Below are 22777 nucleotides of genomic sequence, written 5' to 3'. Positions count from 1 at the left end.
AGTTCTGCTGGCGCTCTGTAACATATCACTCTATGCCCCGTGTGCTACTGGCTGTGCACGTTAAAGATCCCTCGACAGTTGGAAATCGAAAGCAGGCTAATGCCGCTGTCTTGACAAAATTTCCCTTAATGTACCGTAGCAAGCCGATGGACACATTATAAAACATTTAATGCATAAGTAAGTGTCCATAATTTAATAAGCTAGGCACTACTAATATTGAACTATGGGCTAATATTGATATGCCGGAAGTAAAGAGTCTCGCCCAAGAAAAACAAAACGAAATCTACCATTCATTACCGAGAGAGATTCAGCTTTACGGAAACTGTCGAGAATAGCCGAATGTGAGGTGGTAAAATTTCTTGAAAAAAGCTATCATTTTATAACGTCATTAAGGCTTGTACCGCTGTCGCCAAAGTATCCTGTTTACACTAAGAATACTACTATGTTAGCTGCCATTTTTTGTGGTGATGTTCATACTGTATTTCTTACAGTGTAGATTATTGATTATAGACAATTGTGACTGATATTTTGGTTCTGCAAGTGGTTATAGATTCTTTTGGATGTAACTATGCGTTCAAGAGCCTACACTTGGTTGAAGACTAGAGCAAAATGGCACTCAGTGTCTCATTATCATCGCATGTAAGAACAGTTTTTGAACCGTTGCATTTATTGGATTGATAACTTCAGCTATTATCCAATCAACAGCAAAACCACTGGATGTACGCTGGGTTGAAGCCCCAAGCTAAGAGGCATGTCTATTGCTAGTAAGAGCAGTTTTGGTTCATGGAATTTATCGGATTTTCAACCCGGGCTATTGTGGAATGAGTTTCAGATATACCAATGTAGATGTTGGCGATTTTAATTCTAAGATGCAAGAAAGACGGTCAAGAGATTGTGAACCTAAGCTTTCGACGGCATATTTCAAAGGTGACATTTGAAAAGAATGTTGTATTTAAACTTGGTCACAACAAAACTCAGTGTTTGAATATTCAGGATTATTGGTCAAAGGACTTGACTTAGTTGACCGCTGCGATCCGGAATGATTATATGTGTTGTGTGGACTCTACAAAACCAGATGCGCTGACGAACAGTCGAAGGTCGAAAACTAAGAAGATTCACTAACAAAAAGTGTCATTGGACAGAAACTAAACACAACTGGTTAACTAACTGACATTAGGCGTTCTCATTTTCAAGGAAGGGCGTTTATGGATACTACCCAGGAAGAAACTTTAAAACATTAAAATCAAAAGAAAAACAAAAAATGCATGCGATCATCTTATTTGTACTCTGCAACTTTGTATGGCACCAAAGTGGATCGTGTTCCTGGGAATTCCAGAATTTCCAAAACATTGGTTCCTTCAACGGATTGAACCTACCGGAAAATCTGACGATCGGATCCGCAGACGTCCGGAGTCGTTTGGAGTGTTTCATCTTTTGTCAAAAGACCGCTAATTGTGTGACGATTTTTGTGAAGCTTGGAGCCACGGTGGAGTGTAAATTTAGTGAAAAGAATACTGATGAACTAGACGGTCAACTGACGGAAGGGGAGCATTTTAGATTTTTTTCTCAGTTTTCTGGTAAGCATATTTATACATATGTATATTTATATAAAGTTATAATATAATAATATAACATTTCACTGTTAAAATACATCAATTGTAGAGTTATATAGATATACTACTGTTAAGATAGTACTCAGTACATCAATTGTAGAGTTATATAGAAATACCACTGTTAAAATAGTGCGCAATACATCAATTGTAGAGTTATATAGATATACCACTGTTAAGATAGTACTCAGTACATCAATTGTAGAGCAATATAGAAATACCACTGTTAAAATAGTGCGCAATACATCAATTGTAGAGAGATATAGAAATACCACTGTTAAAATAGTGCGCAATACATCAATTGTAGAGAGATATAGAAATACCACTGTTAAAATAGTGCGCAATACATCAATTGTAGAGTTATATAGATATACCACTGTTAAGATAGTACTCAGTACATCAATTGTAGAGCAATATAGAAATACCACTGTTAAAATAGTGCGCAATACATCAATTGTAGAGAGATATAGAAATACCACTGTTAAAATAGTGCGCAATACATCAATTGTAGAGAGATATAGATATATCACTGTAAAAATAGCGCGCAATACATCAATTGTAAAGAGATATAGAAATACCACTGTTAAAATAGTGCGCAATACATCAATTGTAGAGAGATATAGATATACCACTGTTAAAATAGTTCTCAATACATCAGTTGTAGAGCAATATAGAAATACCACTGTTAAAATAGTGCGCAATACATCAATTGTAGAGTTATATAGATATACTACTGTTACAATAGTGCGCAATACAACAATTGTAGAGTTATATAGATATACCACTGTTAAGATAGTACTCAGTACATCATTTGTAGAGCAATATAGAAATACCACTGTTAAAATAGTGCGCAATACATCAATTGTAGAGAGATATAGAAATACCACCGTTAAAATAGTGCGCAATACATCAATTGTAGAGAGATATAGAAATACCACTGTTAAAATAGTGCGCAATACATCAATTGTAGAGAGATATAGAAATACCACTGTTAAAATAGTGCGCAATACATCAATTGTAGAGAGATATAGAAATACCACTGTTAAAATAGTGCGCAATACATCAATTGTAGAGAGATATAGATATACCACTGTTAAAATAGTGCGCAATACATCAATTGTAGAGAGATATAGAAATACCACTGTTAAAATAGTGCGCAATACATCAATTGTAGAGAGATATATATATACCACTGTTAAAATAGTGCTCAATACATCAATTGTAGAGTTATATAGAAATACCACTGTTAAAATAGGGCGCAATACATCAATTGTAGAGAGATATAGAAATACCACTGTTAAAATAGGGCGCAATACATCAATTGTAGATATATATATATATATATACCACTGTTAAAATAGGGCGCAATACATCAATTGTAGAGAGATATATATATATACCACTGTTAAAATAGTGCTCAATACATCAATTGTAGAGAGATATAGATATATCACTGTTAAAATAGGGCGCAATACATCAATTGTAGAGAGATATAGATATATCACTGTTAAAATAGTGCTCAATACATCAATTGTAGAGTTATATAGAAATACCACTGTTAAAATAGTGCTCAATACATCAATTGTAGAGTTATATAGATATACCACTGTTAAAATAGTGCTCAATACATCAATTGTAGAGCGTTATAGAAATACCACTGTTAAAAAAGTGCGCAATACATCAATTGTAGAGCGATACAGAAATACCACTGTTAAAATAGTGCTCAATATATCAATTGTAGAGAGATATAGAAATACCACTGTTAAAATAGGGCGCAAGGCATCAATTGTAGAGAGATATATATATACCACCGTTAAAATAGGGCGCAATACATCAATTGTAGAGCGTTATAGAAATACCACTGTTACAATAGTGCGCAATACATCAATTGTAGAGAGATATAATAAATACCACTGTTAAAATAGTGCTCAGTACATCAATTGTAGAGTGATATAGAACGATTAAATCAGAACTTCAATCATATTGTTGCTCAGTTACTCTAAGTAACAACATGATTTAAATATATGTATATCAATGATCGTGCAATAACTCATCGGTCGTTTTGGGGTTGGACTGAAGAGAGGAAGGGAGGTGGAAACTAGTTTTTACCACCGCTGAACCCGTTATATTCCGATTTTCCGCTCAATTTTTGATATTTAAATTCCATTATTGATCATTCCGAAAATAATTCTGTTTCTTCTCAAGGTTTTAAACAATGTAGACTAGTTTCTCGTGATCACAGTTCGAATTAGTACTATGCTTTTAGTATCTTAGATCCGCTCAATTGAAATACCTGTGAATTAAAACAATGGTTTATTTACATATTGTTGAACATATCCGCTTTTATGTTACTTTAGTAATATAAAACAATTCTTAATGGGTTTACTTTAATCGATTACAAACGCCAAGCCTTGGAATGTTTTTATAAGCCGACAAAGTAATGTGGACGTTCACGGGTATTTTTATATGCCAACATTGAAATGTGGTCTGTCGGTCCGTCAGTCTGCCTGTTCACATTTCTTGTAGACACGATGAGGTCTCGGTCGAGTTCGAATTTGGTATTAATCGGATGAACGGTTTTCGAGTTATTACCCTTCACTTTATAAAGAACGCATCAAATTTTTCCTGAGGCTGAAGATTTCATTCGATATGACTATTGAATTACATATGCTTGCATAAAATGATTTTATTTCGGTCAAATTTGAATTTGGCAGTTATTGGATAAACAGTTTTGGAGTTATTGCCCTTGAAGTAATTAAATTTGGCCCATTTGAATTGTTGACACGATAGATGCTAAAATATTTACCTGATCTTAGAAAAACTAGGTGCGCAAATGATATCTCAGTAAAGCTTAAAATTGTGAATATTTCACACATTTGTTTTAGTCGATGCTAAAGAATTTTCAAAATGGAGACTTCAGAGCAGAGTCGATTTTGTAATTTGATTTATTATTTGGGTTATTGCTTTTGTTTATGTATGATTTGTAAATTGATGAGATATCCAAGTGACAGGTGCGCTTATTTTATCCTTTCCTCGCAACTGCCAGTTGGTGTATGTTTCCTTGCTTGGCCAGTTTTCTTTGAAGAAACGCTGAAATTGCGAAATCAAAACAAATATCAAATAATGAAAAACAAAGTTTATATTAGAACCAAAATCGGACGTTTAATGATATTTGTTCTAGATTGCTTTTAAAGTTATCAAGACTTTTTTCACGTGAGAAAATATCTAAACTATAAACAAAGACAATTTATTTTACTTTCGAGCACGAAACTTTTGTCTGTTTAGAAAGCTACTTAAAACTCAAATCCTGAATTAGAAAAAAGGACAATTGCATTTTGTTCGATTTTAAACCTTCACTGCAGTCTAATTAAAATTGCGCGATCAAAAGGTGTATTTTCAGTAGCAATAGACTAGCTTATCAAATACGGAGCAAATACGCCACTGTATGTTGGTAATGAATATTTAAGATCTCCGGGTATGATCCTCTATGGAACAATTTTTGTTATGTTTCTAAAAGGTGTAGGCCCGTACCGAACGGACAATTTTTATCATTATGATTCCAAGAGACATGGCTGTATAACTAAACCCCAGGGATAGATCAAGAGATGGATTTCATCTAACCTGCACAAAATTTATTTTTTTTATAAAATTGATATTTCAAATTGTAAACCTCCATTCATGTACTTTATAATTCACAAGAGAAATGGCTGCCGCTTTTCATAACGCATTCCTGATTATGAAATCATTTTCACTTCAAACAATTAAAGCCATTGTAATCATTTTCACTGTTGCTATGTAAAGTTTTCATGAAATTTTAATGAACGATATTTCTTCATTACAGAAAGTTTTACAGGTAGCAATACACATGACTACACGACCTACGACCAAAGTTCTACCCGACTACTTTTGGATTTGGTCGCATCCACTTCGGATTGGTCTACGATTGATAGGAATCCAAGCTCGGATATAATTCAGAGTTCCTTTGATTCACCATTGTCTCCTTCGGAGCAGAGTCACTCGTCGCAAACATTACAGCCAACGATTGCGGTTACGTCAGCCATGGATGAAACAACAATCTTTATTACGTCTCCAACGTTTGATGTATCTTGGATAACAGCTTCAGATCTTGTTACGACCACCACAACATCTTTTGCGATCTCGTCCGTGACACCAGATGCGTCCACAACACTCAATACTTTAACACCTTCCATTACGAATACGGTGTATAGATTTAGGAGAGTGAATATGGCAACGGGAACGGTGTCTGTGATCTATCCAGGGCCCTTCGTTTCGCCTACTATGTCGCAGACGGTAATGAAGTCGTGCTCTGTTAGTAAAGAAGGCACTGAAACCACTGAAGCCACTGAAGCCACTGAAGATGATGACGAGGGCAGTAATTGTAGTGAAGAAAGCGGGGACGATGACGATGGTGACGTAGATCAAAGTGATAATGACAAATAAACTGCTTAGTAGCCTAACAACGGTGGTATGTGATTCAGAATAGACTGACTTTCTTCGAAGGCCGTTCCTACCGAGTTTAATCTGGTGATAATGTAGCAATGATATTTGTACACATGTGGATCCGATTACTACTAACTATATTTAGTGGTGCGGGCACACGAGAAGTCTTGGTCGACGATTTTTGTCGCTGACTCGAATCATGAGTAAAATCTCACATGTGCCCGCACTTCCAGGACAATATTATCGTGTTGTCGATAGGATTTGATATTTCTCCGATTATGTTATCGTCTGAAAGACAGAGCGTCATCATCCAATCAGATTCATTTTGCCTGATCCAAACGTGGTTATCGACATAGTTGAAAACGATCGACTGAAGATTTTTGTCTCCGCGTGTGCCCGTAGCCGGTCGGTGAAAATCGCCGATCAAACACCGTTCGTGAGCTCGCACTTTTACGTTTAACATCGTCCCAATAACTGTGCACAAAATATGTTGATCCGACGTTATAATGAAAAACATAATGCAAGTGACTTTACATGGGATAAAAAATTGTTTCCAACGTTTTGAAAGCTCAACTTCAGTAAAATTTTGAGAATGAAATCCGAGAGCTCAATTTCATTTACTTGAATTAATTTTTCTGAGTGAAATCCGACTTTCTGATCGACGGTATCTCTCAAGTTTACTTTATGTAATTCCTAGATTGTTGCCTTTTTAGAATGCTTTTAAAAATCCCTTTATTCAAAATAGTTTGCCTTTAATGAAATGAATGTCCTTAGATGTCTCCCCTGAGGCTGGCTTTTATTTCCAAATGAATGGATTTTTACCCTTTTGTTGAGTTGTTTCTGTGTATTACCCTACTACAAAGCAATAAAAACTAGAGACATAACAACGTACAGCGTACAATAATGGGAAATGCTGAAGATGTGGTACCACGTGATCAGTGGCGTTTCTGGGAAGCATTAGTTCATTACGTAAATTGATACACATTTTGAAAGCGGTTAGGGAGGGGTGGGGGAGGGAGGGGTTCACTCCCTTGTCACTCCTTCTCCCCCGAAAGACAGGAACTGCGCTGCTCTTTGGAGAGTGCATTGACCTTTCGATTTCCAACTGTCGAGGGATCTTTAAAGGAGCATTTTTATTATCCGATCGACCAATCATGCGTTAGTTTCAGAAACAAGAATTTTTTTTAGCTTACGTAATCAGTAATAGTGTTCACAGCTCAAATCCATGTGTATCCATAATTATTCTAGTTTGAGGTATATTTGAAGGGATTACGCGATTTTCGTACGTTTTAGTACTTCTCAAGACTATTAAAGCACAATAAAGACCCAAATCAACTCCCGAAAATGCCGACTGTTCCCCTTTAATGTGTAGCCTACAGTCGTATCACACAAGGGCCCTGGTTTCTCTCTAATTCGAACATATTGCCGCTTGGATATTCAACTGTGGTATGGAGTGGGTCCCTCTTGAATTCTATATTAATAGGAAGCAAGTTTTAACTCTCTTAACCATCGCAGCTCCCCAAACTCAAACAATTTGGAAAAACATAGCGATGAAGAGTATCTGTATAAGATAAATATACCAAAATGTTAGAAACCAAATGAAACCCGTTATTATAACTTTCAAACTTATTTCACGGAGATTTTCCAATCAAAGCCATTGTCGTCTGAATCTGTACTAGAGCAAGAGTTTAGTCCCCTGTTAGTAAATCTTTAATTGAAAGTCATAAAAGGTCAACCAGGAAGTAGACGTTTATAAAGACGGTAATTGCAACGAGGTTTCTTTGGAAAAAAGACTGGTTAGACCAATCAACCTCCACGTTCATGTCAATGGCCGACAAAAATTAATTTGCTAAACATATTGCAGAGAAAAATTAGAATTTCGTCATTCATAAGTTATCACGAAGAAGAAATATACAAAAAAGGACAGGATGGCGACAGTTAAAGACCTTCAGAAAAAAATAAAAGAGTTGGAAGCAGAGCTGGAGAAAGAAAGAAGGGAAAAACAAAATGTATTGCGGCCGAAAATTTCTCAAATGAGTTCCGAAGTCGTCGATTCGAATCCTTACAGGTAAGTGTTTCATTTTGTTAACAAATCATTGTAGGCAATATGGTATGATATGACCACAGGGAGTCGTTCAAAGACTAACAGCAGAACCCTATCAATTTAAAACCAATATACAAATTCGCATGACATCCTTGATTTTTTGTCTGTGAAACCCGAATAAATCGAAAAACCTTTTCACTTGTTTCTACAACAGCTACAGGTATGGAATCTTTGAAAATGGATGCAGATTGGATAAAGGTAAAAATGCAAAATGAAGGTTATTGATTATTGAATCTTTTTAATAGAATTAGAATTGACATACCAAGTTGCACTGTAATTCTGGAAGGGTTATTTGAAATTGTAAAGGACAATGTTTTTTTTTCTTTAGTCGTTTGATGGCTTTAAAAAGAATGGGTATAGTAGATGACTATGAGGTAAGATGATTTATTACATGATAGATAAAATCCAAAAACCTTTCATCCGAAAAAGATTGATTTGAATATATATAGACAGTCTTCAGAAGTCCTAAAAATGTACGAAAATGGCATAATTCCTTCAAGAATATCCCACACTATTATCTTAGCAAATTAAAAAGTTTTTTCGATATTTTTGAAAAGAATTGGAATATCAGCCTCAAAAAAGTAATGTTAGTCTTTGAATGTCTTTGCGTTGATAAAAATATAATTTTTACATTGAAAAGAAGCTCATTTCCCTTGGAAATTTTTTGGCTGAAAATGGGCCTCTGTAAAAACAAATCCGAAGACATATTATGTGCTTATGTTTAATTTTTCATCAAAGCAAAGACATTTTAAAACTAACAGTATTATTTTGAGGCTGCTATTCCAATTCTCATAAAAATAAGAAAAAAATTCAAAAAACTTTTTTTTCTATAGATGTCTTTTCTTTATATGACAGAGTCTCAAGAAAAGACAATTCGTCTTTTTAACTTTCAAACACGGAGAATTCTGCATATACATTGATTTGAAGGCTCAAATTTCAATGGTTAGCTGTGAACACTGATTGCCTGAGCTAAAATATTCCCGTTTTTGTAGACTATTGTACGATTGGTCAAAAACAGAACCAAAGTTTAGTGTAATTTCAATAAGACTAGGTAGTAATGTTCTTTACTATTAGGACTGAATTTATATTTTGTAGAAAATCAGAGAGTACTGTGTAGCAGTTGTTGGAGTAGGTGGAGTAGGAAGTGTTACAGCTGAAATGTTGACTAGATGTGGAATCGGCAAGGTAACACTCATTACTTTCTCTGTGAACAGACTGTAGTTTAGTCCTTAAGAGATTTGGAAGCATGATGTCATTTGCTTAGTTACTTTGAACCAATGGTAGTTATTGGTTTTAATAACGGTTGACGAAAGTTTGTTGTTTGTAAACGTAATCAGGGTGATGATTATCAATGCTTAGATACTTGACTAAGTACCAGCTGAGAAAAAGGATCATTGAACAGATTTGATGCTACATGGGAAGCAAGGGGGGGGGGGGGGGGGGGCTACCGACCAATTCCTTTACTGCAACTAAACACCATACACCTCCAGATATATTACTCACCCCTCTGAACAATCTAGTCTGGCTACCAGCCTGATTGAGATGTTAATATACTATCTATTATATTCATGTATATAATATTTATTTCAGTTGTTATTATTTGACTATGATAAAGTAGAGCTAGCTAATATGAACAGATTGTTTTACCAACCTCATCAGTCTGGTATGAGTAAAGTAGAAGCTGCCGAAAAAACACTCAAGTGAGTTACCTCTCTTATAGTGCTGCAACGATTCCTAAAGTGGCGATCCGATACACTGAACGATACCCGTTTAACGATACGAGTTATTGGGATAATAAATCACGATTCTTTGATTAAAAGGGAAAGAAAAAGAAAACTGATAATTAATAACATTTTAACACAGTTTAAATTATTTTGGCACACTTAGAAGTACAAAATTCACTTTTCATCATTTGTTACACATAAGGACTAACAAATTTCTTCAAAAAATAAATAAAATACCAAACCGATCGAATACAGCTTTGTGGAATTATTTTATGACTATGCAAACACATATTACGTTGGAAAAAGAAAAAGTTTATATCAGATCCTATGCGTTTATCTTCCACTTGGCATATTAATGTGTTCTCTTTTCTTCGTTTATAACAAAAATTAAAAATGCTGAAGACAAATCAATACGTGAAAAGCAATTTTTTAACATTTGAACATGGCACAATTTCTTAAATACACGAGGATTCCGTGCTGTTAGTCATTAAAGGGAGTTAATTATATTTATGAGAATCGGGCCGATGTATCGCGATTATTTCTTTCTTCCGCAATGCATCGATAAGAAGGAACGAATTGCGGTTCATCGATTCAACAGTGAATCGTTGCAGCCCTACTCTCTTATAAAGCCAAATGAGGCTCTGTTTGCTACAAGCCCTGTATGTTAAAGGGGCAGCTGTGCCATTTTTTTGACCAATCATACTTTAGTCTCGGAAACAGGAATTTTTTAGCTAAGCCAATCGATAATAGTGTTCACAGTTCACTGTCGCAATTTGAAAGTTCAAAAGTTCCTATAGAAATAGGAAAAGATATTCTTTGTGTGAGATATGGAATTATGCAATTTTTGTTCGTTTATAGTACTTCTGAAGACTATTTACATATATTCAAGTCCCAAATCAATTCCCCAAGATGGCGAATCTGTCCCTTTAAGGTTCCTAAAACAATTGGAAGTGGTTACTAGGTTTATGCTGCTGTCTTGGCAAGTATCCCTCTTTTCTCGCTACTTTGGCCATCTTCTGATGCCTAACTAGAAGTCAAGTAGTTGAAAACTTAGTACGAATGTAGAACGTAAAACTCACATTTTGATTTTGGAGTAAAATAGAGTTGCTTCCCTTGCAATTCTGATAAATTTGATTGTATTTTGTAGAGAAATCAACCCAGATGTTGAATTTGAAGTTTATAATTATAACATCACCACCATGGACAACTTTACTCATTTTATGGAGAGAATTAAGTAAGTGATAACAGACACCCACTTGGCACTATTATTCCCCTACCTTGATTTATTGCCCTTTTACATAATTATGTTATGTTAAAGGTAATGTAAAGAGGTTTTCTAAATTTTTGATATATGACATCACAAAGGGCTATATATGATAAACATATCTGCTATTAATGACGTCATTAAACACTTATTTTTTAGTGGAAGTGCAGGAACCACAGACGTCTGATTGAAACTTGAAATGGTGTAAATTGATGCGATCAATACACTTACTTACAATCCCTTTAATAATAATTATTTAATAATTATCTTAAACATAACCAGTATATCAGCAAATTTTTTTGCAGTTTTTAATTTTCAATACTCAATACAAGCCTTTGTCTTGATCAATGGATCTTCAAGATTTAAGTGATACTACGTCTTAAATGAACATAAAAGTATATATTCATCAGCTAGCTTACGTGGTGTCATAAAGTTACAACAGAATCCCTGTAAAATCTAGAAAATTGGAAAATTCATAAAACTAAGCAATTATTGAAAAAGGCTTAATCTTGACATTAAGCGTTTTTCAATAGTTAATTGCATATTTATAGATAATAACTAAGTTTTTTTGATTAAATAAGGATCCTGTTATGTTATTTATGACACCAGGTATATCTACTGGCTCTTATTCGCCAAGTTTAAAATTCTTGAATTTTATGTGAATTCTAAGACGTAGTATCACTTTAAGACCCTGTCTAAAGATCCATTATGTGGGCATATCTTATCATGTCTGTTAATTGTGTATATTATAGAACTGGTGGATTCAAGTCTGGGGAGCCTGTAAACTTGGTGTTGAGCTGTGTGGATAATTTTGAAGCTAGAATGACAGTAAATACGGTAAGCTATTTTGGTTAATTTAGTTAGGAGTGCTGTTGGTCAAGCACAGCACAAGATAATAGAAACTGTAGTGTTGACCCAGTAAGGTAGTCGATCTTTAGGACTTTGAGGCTGTCATTTGTCTAAGTGGACAAAGCATTATCTATTCATTTTATTCATCTCTTTATTCATTTATTCATCTCTTTATTAATTTATTCATATTTTTATTCATCTCTTTATTCATTTATTCTTTTATTTATCTTTCTATGCATTCATTTATTCATCTATCTCTTTATTCATATATTTACAAAGCATCATCTAGTTATTTTATTCATCTATTTATTCATTTATTCATCTCTTTATCCATTTATTCATCTCTTTATTCATTTATTTATTCCATCTTCATTTATTCTTTTATTTATCTTTCTATGCATTCATTTATTCATCTATGTCTTCATTCATATATTTACAAAGCATCATCTAGTTATTTTATTCATCTATTTATTCATTTATTCATCTCTTTATCCATTTATTCATCTCTTTATTCATTTATTCATTCCATCTTCATTTATTCTTTTATTTATCTTTCTATGCATTCATTTATTCATCTATCTCTTTATTCATATATTTACAAAGCATCATCTATTTATTTTATTCATCTATTTATTCATTTATTCAGCTCTTTATTCATTTATTCATCTCTTTATTCATTTATTCTTTTATTTATCTTTCTATGCATTCATTTATTCATCTATCTCTTTATTCATATATTTACAAAGCATCATCTATTTATTTTATTCATCTATTTATTCATTTATTCAGCTCTTTATTCATTTATTCATCTCTTTATTCATTTATTCTTTTATTTATCTTTCTATGCATTCATTTATTCATCTATCTCTTTATTCATATATTTACAAAGCATCATCTATTTATTTTATACATCTCTATCTTCATTTATTCATCTCTTTATTTATTTATTCTTTTTTTTTTATCTTTCTATGCATTCATTTATTCATCTATATCTTCATTCATATATTTACAAAGTATCAACTATTTATTTTATTCATCTATTCATTCATTTATTCATCTCTTTATTCATTTATTCATCTCTATCTTCATGTATTCATCTCTTTATTCATTTATTCGTTTATTTATCTTTCTATGCATTCATTATTCATCTATCTCTTCATTCATATATTTACAAAGCATCATCTATTTATTTTATTCATCTATTCATTCATTTATTCATCTCTTTATTCATTTATTCATCTCTATCTTCATGTATTCATCTCTTTATTCATTTATTCGTTTATTTATCTTTCTATGCATTCATTATTCATCTATCTCTTCATTCATATATTTACAAAGCATCATCTATTTATTTTATTCATTTATTTATTTATTCATCTCTATCTTCATGTATTCATCTCTTTATTCATTTATTCGTTTATTTATCTTTCTATGCATTCATTTATTCATCTATCTCTTTATTCATATATTTACAAAGCATCATATTTTTATTTTATTCATCTATTTATTCATTTATTCATCTCTTTATGCATTTATTCATCTATCTCTTCATTCATATATATATCTTTATTTATCTTTATATCTATGCATTTATTTATTTATTTATCCATTTTTTCATTTATCTCTTAATTCATTTGTTCATCTTTTTAGTTATCTCTTTATACATTTATTCATCTCTTTATGCATTTGTTCATCTCTTTATGCATTTGTTCATCTCTTTATGCATTTATTCATCTCTTTATGCATTTATTCATCTCTTTATTCATTTATTCATCTCTTTATTCATTTATTTATCTCTTTATTCATTTATTCATTTCTTTATTCATTTATTCATCTCTATCTTCATTTAATTATCTCTTTATTCATTTATTCATCTCTTTATTCATTTATTCTTTTATTTATCTTTCTATGCATTCATTTATTCATTTTTCTCTTCATTCATATATTTATCTTTATATCTATGCATTTATTTATTTATAAATTTATCCATTTTTTCATTTATCTCTTAATTCATTTATTTATCTATCTGTCCATTTTTCTATTAATTTATAATTACTAATTTGATTATAGGCGTGTAATGAACTAGGACAGAATTGGATAGAGTCAGGAGTCAGTGAGAATGCTGTGTCTGGTCATATACAGTTTATTATTCCAGGAGAAACATCTTGTTATGCTGTAAGTCATTTGATTTATTCAGAGTTATCTTATCTATTATAGGATTTCTACCTCTTAGATTCGAATGATCATTTTTTTTAAATTCTCAAACATGGCCAATAAGAGTTCTTAGGAGGGGGTTTTCAATTTGAAAAATCCAGTGCTCTTATTCTCTAAGTTTAAAGGGATTGTAAAGAAGTTTTCTAAAAAAAAATTCATGTTTTTTTTGGGACACTAATGACATCAATTTGCATCATTACAATTTTCAATCAGACATCTATGTGTTGTTGCTTAGGGCAAAAGGGCTTTATGTTTTAAAGCATATTTTGCCATTAGTGACCTGTCATCAAACACTTAGTTTTAGTGGAATTGCAGGAATCACAGACGTCTGGTTGAAAATTGCGCATGTGCCCACTTGATAAATGCCGTTTACACTGGAGGTACATTCACTGTAACAAAATGGTGCCGCCCATAGCCCAAATGCTTTTCTTTTTTATACGCCCACATGAAATGGGGGGCGTATATTGCTGTCACCCATGTCCGTCTGTCGTCTGTCCGCAATTGCTCGTAAACACTCTAGAAGGCACAATTCTTGACTGATTTTGTCGAAACTTGGTATGGTTGTTTGTAATCACCCAAGGATGAACCCTATTGAAAATCAGACGAATCGAAAAATATTTACTATGAGTTATTGCCCTTGTTCTTGAAAACACGTTCAATTTTTAGTTCGTTAACACTCTAGAAGGCATAATTCTTGACGGATTTTGGCGAAACTTGGTGTGTGTGTTCGCAGTCACCCAAAGGATGAACCCTATTGAAAATCAGAAAAATCAAAAAATATTGAGTATGAGTTATTGCCCTTATTCTTGAAAACACGTTCAATTTTTAGCTTGTAAATACTCTAGAAGTCACAATTCTTAACGGATTTTAACGAAATTTGGCTTGAGTGTTTGTTATCACCCAAGGATAAAGTTATTGCCCTTGACTTTGTTAAAACGTGTTGAAATTTGTTAAAAATAGTTCGTGAGCAGGATTGACGCTACAGTTTTCAACCGATTCTGATGAAACTTGGTGTGATCATTGGAATTGATAAGATCTCGGACAAGTTCTAATTTGACGCAATTTCAATGAACGGTTTTTGAGTTATTGCCCTTGACTTTGTAAAAACGTGTCAAAATTGGTTATCACCCAAGGATAAAGCCTATTGAAAAATACCAAAATATTTAGTTATTGCCCTTGTTCTTGAAAACTCGTTTAATTCGTAGCTCGTAAAAACTCTAGAAGGCATGATTCTTGTCAGATTTTGACAAAACTTGGTTTTATTATTCAGTACCGCTCTGAATATTCAATATTTGTCTTCTAGAGTTTTCACGAGCTAAAAATTGAACACGTTTTCAAGAACTAGGGCAATAACTCGTACTCAATATTATTGTTACTGTACTGCTAAATATCTTTATTCAAAATCAAAGCTGCCAGTGGGCTTATATTACCTTGCCTGGCAAGCTATCTTGTAATTTTCCTGCAAAGTAGAACTTATCTGTTCAAAGATTTTGTGATTGTGCCTTGTGCCTTGCACCTTCTAATTGAGCTTGCACAGACTCCTCGCCCAAACAGCAATTAACTCCTAGCATTATAAAGCGTGCCAGGCCCAGTGGCGCGTTTACACTGTACGTTCAAGTCAACCGTACTGGGCTTGTAAAGGGTCTCGGTCCACTTAAAACTAGCGCGGTGCCATGCCCACTTTACCCGTTTACATTACGCAATTTTTTACCGGGCCAGACTCAAACCGGGCGGAACCCAGATGTATACTGACAATGTAAACGGGGCTTATGTCTAATGTAGATGATTATTATCTTTAAATGAGATTAGGTTAAAAAAGAGGAAAAAAATAAAAAATTAAGGTTAAGGTTATCAGATTGTGAACACTAGCTATGAAGTTTTCCTATGAAGTTCACCTTAGAATTAAAAATTAAGAATTTAGATTTAGTTAACAAGAAGTTTAAGATATTTCATATAGGTTGGAGTATCCCTGTTGATGAATCTTACCTCCAAAATCGAAAATTGTAAAGATCCATAGGAATATTTCTATAAAAATTTAAAAATCTGGTTTAAAAAAAATGAAATGAATAGAGTTTTACGTCCTACTTTTGTGCACCATGTGGGCTAATGAAGACGGGCAACGCCATGCGGGGTGCGATGAGGGAAATTTTGCCAGGACAGCCGCATTAGCCTGCACAGCCTGTAGCACACGGGACCTGGGTTTATTGTCCCATCCGAACGACTAGACTTTTTTTCCATGTCAGCCCCTCTTACCTACATCACTGACAGGGGGAAACCGGGTTGAAAAATCCGAAGGTATTATCTCGACCTATCCCGGGATTGAACCCTGGACCTTAGCGGGCAAGCGTCTAACTCACTGAGCCACAGCGGCTCCCAAAAATCTGGTTTAAAAGATTGCTCTAATAATAACTAGGCTGTCGTCTGCTAGTGTTAACACAACATATAAAGGAATGTATACTACTGCTTTAGGCTATAGAGACAAGTCCATACTGATGAGTTATGATAGGTAGTATTATAAAAACATTTAAAAATATATAAGGTATATTTACATAAAAAAAAGAAAGATTATTAAAAGTGTGATATTTATAACACATGAGTGTAAAATAAACTTTTGAATGAAAACATGTCTTGGATAAAATTGTTTTAAATGAAGTAATGCGTTAGCTAAAATACCTTTATATAAAATGACAAGATCTATATGCCATGAGGGTTAAATTCCTATTAATGTATATAGTACGGAAGCGTATTAGGGCCATTCATTTTTTTTTTTTGTAATTTTCAAGTTAGCATGTTGAATTTTCAAGTTAGTATGTTGAATTTCCAAGTTAGTATCTTGAATTTTCAGGCTAGTATCTTGAATTCAAGTTAGTATGTTGAATTTTCAAGCTAGCATGTTTCAAGCTAGTATCTTGAATTTTCAGGCTAGTATCTTGAATTCAAGCTAGTATCTTGAATTTTCAGGCTAGTATCTTGAATTCAAGTTAGTATCTTGAATTTTCAGGCTAGTATCTTGAATTCAAGTTAGTATCTTGAATTTTCAGGCTAGTATCTTGAATTCAAGTTAGTATCTTGAATTTTCAAGCTAGTATGTTGAATTTAGTAACTTGAATTTTCCGTACCTGATACATATACACCTCTTAAAAAAATTAATTTAATTTCATGTTTCATTCAAAAAGGGAAGTATTCCTTTAATCCAATATCAAATTCAGAGCAAGGCGACCTGATATGCTATTATAAAACAGTTTTTGTAGTGTAAGGCCAGGCCATTTATTTTCTTGTTTTACAGATTTTTTCAAGAAATTTGGAAATTTGTAGTAAAATGTAGAAAAAATCAAATTTATTAGAACCCACAAAGGCAAGAGGGTGAAAAAAGACCAAAATTTGGTTGAAGGGCAGGAGAGAAAACAAAACCTTACAAAAGCCAGAACTAACCTGCATTTATCTATTTTCCCTGTATTGACTTAATTAAAAAACAAGAATTTTATTGTTAAGTTTCTGATGATTTCGTCCATCCGAGTTGGTTTTTAATACGCCCACACGTAATTATGGGTGTATATTGTAGTTGCCTCTGTCGGTCCGTCCGTCAGTCCGTCCGTCCGTTCGCATTTACCTAATGCTCACTCTACAGGCTACAATTCTCTATTGATTCTTTTGATCTTTGGTATGTGTGTCAATATCATTATGAAGATGTGTACTATTGAATTTGGTGATGATCCAATGATTTTCTTGAGAGATATTGCTTAAAACTCTGATATGCATTCGTTTTTTTTTTTCACTTTTTTGGCTCGTGCTCACTCTACAGGCTACAATATAGAGTTTGTTTTACAGTTCACATTTGGCTCTTTATCAAGCTGCAGGTGGGTGTATTCGCTTGCGAGACTTGTCGCAAGCCTATGTTTTCTCCCCCTAGCAGAGCTGATTTGTTTTTTTTTTTCTTTTGATTTTTGGAAAATTGTGGAAGAAGGATCAGTAAAATACAAAATATTTAGAACATAAACCTTAATTTACACAAGTATTTATTGTTTTTTTTTTTAATATTTACAGTGTGCTCCACCCCTTGTTGTATCCACCAAAACAGATGAAAAAACTCTAAAACGTGAAGGTGTATGTGCTGCTAGTCTACCTACAACCATGGCTGTAGTCGCTGGTTTCCTAGTCCAAAATACTCTCAAGTAAGAAACAAGGTTTTTAATGGGAAAACATGTAACAATAGTCTAGTTGTTAGGAATTTTAGGTTGTAACATTGCTGTTAAGCAATGTAACGAAAGCACAGGCACAGGCATGTAGGCGTAACCTCTAGTGATAGAGCAATGTTTGTGAAGTTAGATTAAAAGAATGATATAGAATATTTGAAATGCAAATCCATTATCTTCCGAATCTGAAATATGTAAGAAGAACACTGGTTCCTACAGGCACATTAATAACCATGGAAATCATAATAAACATTTTCACTGGTGAAACTGAGGAATTGTCCTATATTAAATGAAAAGGAAAATGCGTATTTCATATAAAAAATATATATAATTTATTAAGTGAAAATAGTATACATGTATGATATTTTTGCGAGGAAACTCTTCAATTGTAAGTTATCATGAATAAGAAATATTAATTAAAGGAAATGTACTAAAACTATGGAAGGGGGTTGGGGGTAATCTACCACGGACTAAGATATCGGGTGGGCCAATAAACTAACAACCTGAGTGCTACAGTCTGAGCACATTAAAGATGGTTTTCCTTATTTTTGAGTGTCAAATTAAGCAAACTATTTGATTAATTGGTGTTTCTAATGAATTATCATGTATTCTTAATCATATCATTTTGTTCTCATTGCATATTATTAAGAGTTTTAACCAATCATAAATGTCCATGTATGTACAGTCTTGATGAACAAAAAAAATCTTTTTGACCTTTCTTGATCGGTCAATCATTGGAATTCTGCTGGTAATTCTCTTCTTATTTGGTTAATTATGAATTAATTATGGACATGTGAGACAAACTGGTATTTTTTCAAGTCATTAGACCACCTCTACTTTCTATTCATATAAGTATTAGCATTTTCATTTTCATAAATGAAAATAAGGGAACCCATTTTTAAAGATCCCTCAACAGATGAAAATCACAAAAACCATAGGCTAATTCTGCTGTCCTTGCAAACTTTCTATCATTGAAAACTTCATTAGCCCAATCAGGTACAAAAAAGTAGGACCTAAAACCCCTATTTTGTGTCATTTCTTAGGGGAGAGGGATCATTAAATTTTTCAACCCAATTTTCCCCTGTCAATGATAAAGGTCTGTGGAGAGTGTATACTTCTTTCCATATACTGTGGTATAAAAATGGGTGTGGCCATCAAATGCATCACTCAAGTCTGCTAAGTGTGATTGACAGAATAAGCTCCGCCTTTTGTACATGCTAAGCCTGTTTTAAATCCCATTAATATACAGTATGGGCGTATATTGTAGTTGCCCCTGTCTGTCCGTCCGTCCGTTCACATTTACCTCGTGCTCACTCTACAGGCTACAATTCTCTATAGATTCTTTTGATCTTTTGTATGTGTGTCAATATCATTATGAAGATGTGCACTATTGAATTTTGTGATGATCCGATGATTTTCTTGAGAGATATCGCGTTCGTCTTTTTTTTTCTCACTTTTTTGGCTCGTGCTCACTCTACAGGCTACGATATAGAGTTTGTTTTACAGTTCTAATTTAGCTCTTTATCAAGCTGCTGGTGGGCGTATACGCTTGGGAGACTTGTCGTAAGTCTATATTTTGTTTTGCAGATATTTATTAAAGTTTGGTGATGTAAGTTATTATTTAGGATATAACGCTTTACAAGATTTTTTCCCGTCAATGACCTTACGACCTAACCCCACCTGTGACGACAGACATTGTGTTAATCAACAACATGCATTCCAGGTATAGTATTTTTTACCCTTTTCACCAGAGGGCCATGGTGGCCATGGTGCTCGCAAACCTGAAGGTTCGAGGGTTCAATCCCGATGTAGGTCGAGATAATGCCTTCGGATTTTTCAACCCGGTTGAAAGCTCTTATCAATCTCCTAGACGACTTGCCTGCCATTACAATTATGGGCCTATTATGATGCCCAGCGTTATTTTTTCTAATTTAGTTGCGGGAAAAATCAAAACCAAAAGTAGAAAAAGTTGAAGAAAAAGAAGATGATGTTATCCATGAAGACAATCCTTTTGGTAAGATTTATCGCTTTCTGTTTGACCACTCCTGTCCAGTGAATTTTGCTTATTATTGTATCATCAGATGATTATTATCTGAGCAAATTATTTTTATGAGAATTGAAATGGCAGCCTCAAAATATTACTGTTAGTCTTAGAAAGTCTTTGCATTGATAAAAATATAATTATTATACGCCCACATCTCTCTATGTGGACGTATATAGTCGGCACCCCTGTCCGTCCGTCCGTCGGTCAGTCAGCATTTGCTTGTAAACGCTCTAAAAACTCGATTTTTTGATGGAATCAAATGAAATTCGGTATACATATTCATAAAACGAAGATCAAGTTCGTATTTGAGCTATTTTCGACTGTTAGAATCAGAGTTATTGCCCTTGCCCCAAAATCTTGAATATGCTATTACTCTCTTAGTTTTCAACCGATTTTGCTGAAACTTAAAATGGATGTTATTGGACTTAAATCGAAAGGTTTGAGAAAGTTTAGTTTACTTCTGATTAAATTCATGGCTAGTATCTTGAATTTTCAAGCTAGTATCTTGAATTTTCAAGCTAGTATCTTGAATTTTCAGGATGAATTTTCAAGTTACTATGTTGAATTTTCAAGTTAGTAACTTGAATTTTCAAGTTATTATCTTGAATTTTCAAGTTAGTAACTTGAAAAGTCGTTGAATTTTCAAGTTAGTAACTTGAAAATTCAACATACTAACTTGAAAATTCAACATACTAACTTGAAATTAAAAGAAAACAAAAATGAATGGCACTAATAAGCTTCCGTACAAACCAGCTATCCTGATGTTGGATTTTTTATCCAAAACACGTTTAAAATGAAGTCTAGTCATATTGATGCTGTAAAGCAGTAGAAGTTATTTTTAAAAGTTTATTGAATCTTTGAATTCAATTTTTTTTTTCCCAGAAATTCAGTTAGTGTCAGAAACTACAGAAGAAGAATTAAAAAATTCCGAAGGTTTCGTTCCCGATTTAGTTCAGGGGTTAAAGGTCGCATACACGACCCCTGCTCCTTCACAGGTCAGTGAACAATCACAAAAAGTAAATGTTTTTCTAGGGATGGGCACTATAGTAGGAAATATATGTTAAAGATCCCTTAAAAAATATGTCAACTATCAATTGAAAGTACAGTTGGTAAATTCACTTAATGTAAAAATCCATTTCATTTCATTAGTCCAATAAGCTAATTCATTTCAAATGTATTTTAATACTCATCTCCAATTAAAATTTGATAAATTCTGTTTTATTTTTAGAACTCTGATTCTGGCGCCATGGTGGATAACACTGAGAAATCTCTTGAAGAATTAATGAAAGAGATGCAAACATTATAACATAACCCAAACTTCCTGTTTTATTTGGAATCAAAATATTGTAAAATCAAGAATTATGGGAGGTGATAAAGACTTCAGCTTATGCTGGATATAGTGCAAAGCTCATCTATTTGACACCCCTCAACTTTATATTGGACTCTTCCACACATACATTCGTTCTATTAATATGAAAGTGTATATGTATGTCTGGAAAAGCTCATTTGTGAAATAAGGGGTGTTTTTGTTTCCTGTATTTCATGATGTCTTTCATGATGTCTGAAATTTGTCCAGCACCCTCCTTCTTCAGATGTATTGATTAAGGTTAATTTCTGGATACGCTTAATGGTACGAATAGGCTGTCTACAGACCCCCACCCACATCCTGCCTCCGACAGCTTCCATAGGAATTATGGATAATGTGTCTTTGGTTTCTACATCAACCTAGCCCCCACCCCCCTCCTCCTCTCACTCAAAAATGCCTAAGATAAGGATGCCCTGCTTCCAGCGCCTATGATGAATAAGTATTAAAAATGTTGATTTTGATAAGATTTTGTCAAGACTTAAGAAATCTCTGTTTTGTTATTTATAAATGCTGGCATTTTCATAATCAACTAATTTCTGTTTGTGTTTGGTTAAGGTTTTGTTTTCTTGTTTTATTTTGTCTTTTATTCACACTCATCTCTCTATGTGGGCCGGTGGGAGCCGCGGTGGCTCAGTGAGTTAGACGCTTGCTCGCTAACCTGAAGGTCCAGGGTTCATTCCCGGCATAGGTCGAGATAATACTTTCGGATTTTTCAACCCGGTTTCCCCCTGTCAGTGATGCAGGAACGAGGGGCTGACATGGAAAAAGCGTCTAGTCGTTCGGATGGGACAATAAACCGAGGCCCCATGTGCTACAGGCTGTGCACGTTAAAGATCCCTCGACAGTTGGAAATCGAAAAAGAGCAGGCTAATGCCGCTGTCCTGGCAAAATTTCCCTCATGGCGTTGCCCGTCTTCATTAGCCCACATGGTGCAGAAAAGTAGGACGT

The 22777-nt window shown here is 33.7% G+C and overlaps 2 protein-coding genes across 2 annotated transcripts; both read left to right on the top strand.

Moving 5' to 3' along the window:
• Positions 1-609: 609 nt before the first annotated feature.
• On the top strand, positions 610-6071 carry LOTGIDRAFT_168611 (hypothetical protein; the record flags this gene model as incomplete). Its single annotated transcript, XM_009066496.1, has 3 exons — positions 610-639; positions 1475-1577; positions 5452-6071. 3 exons carry the CDS (start codon positions 610-612, stop codon positions 6069-6071), a joined length of 753 nt encoding a protein of 250 aa, XP_009064744.1.
• A 1768-nt stretch (positions 6072-7839) lies between these two features.
• On the top strand, positions 7840-22189 carry LOTGIDRAFT_236214 (hypothetical protein). The gene is made up of 12 exons (XM_009066495.1): positions 7840-8139; positions 8504-8549; positions 9271-9360; positions 9766-9875; positions 11047-11133; positions 11916-12000; positions 14083-14187; positions 18271-18398; positions 20007-20142; positions 20355-20433; positions 21346-21458; positions 21692-22189. The coding sequence occupies exons 1-12, from the start codon at positions 8000-8002 to the stop codon at positions 21767-21769; spliced, it is 1197 nt and encodes a 398-aa protein (XP_009064743.1). The 5' UTR covers positions 7840-7999; the 3' UTR covers positions 21770-22189.
• Positions 22190-22777: the final 588 nt, after the last annotated feature.

The sequence above is a fragment of the Lottia gigantea genome, assembly GCF_000327385.1.
Source record: "Lottia gigantea unplaced genomic scaffold LOTGIsca_77, whole genome shotgun sequence".
NCBI lineage: Eukaryota > Metazoa > Mollusca > Gastropoda > Lottiidae > Lottia > Lottia gigantea.
This window is presented reverse-complemented; position numbering and strand designations above follow the sequence as displayed.

Excerpts from the sequence above, each read along its gene's own strand:
- LOTGIDRAFT_236214 (XM_009066495.1), top strand. The coding sequence starts at position 8,000 with ATGGCGACAGTTAAAGACCTTCAGAAAAAAATAAAAGAGTTGGAAGCA. Across the intron at positions 9,876-11,046 it reads GCTGCCGAAAAAACACTCAA|AGAAATCAACCCAGATGTTG; the intron begins GTGAGTTACCTC and ends TGTATTTTGTAG. Across the intron at positions 11,134-11,915 it reads CATTTTATGGAGAGAATTAA|AACTGGTGGATTCAAGTCTG; the intron begins GTAAGTGATAAC and ends TGTATATTATAG.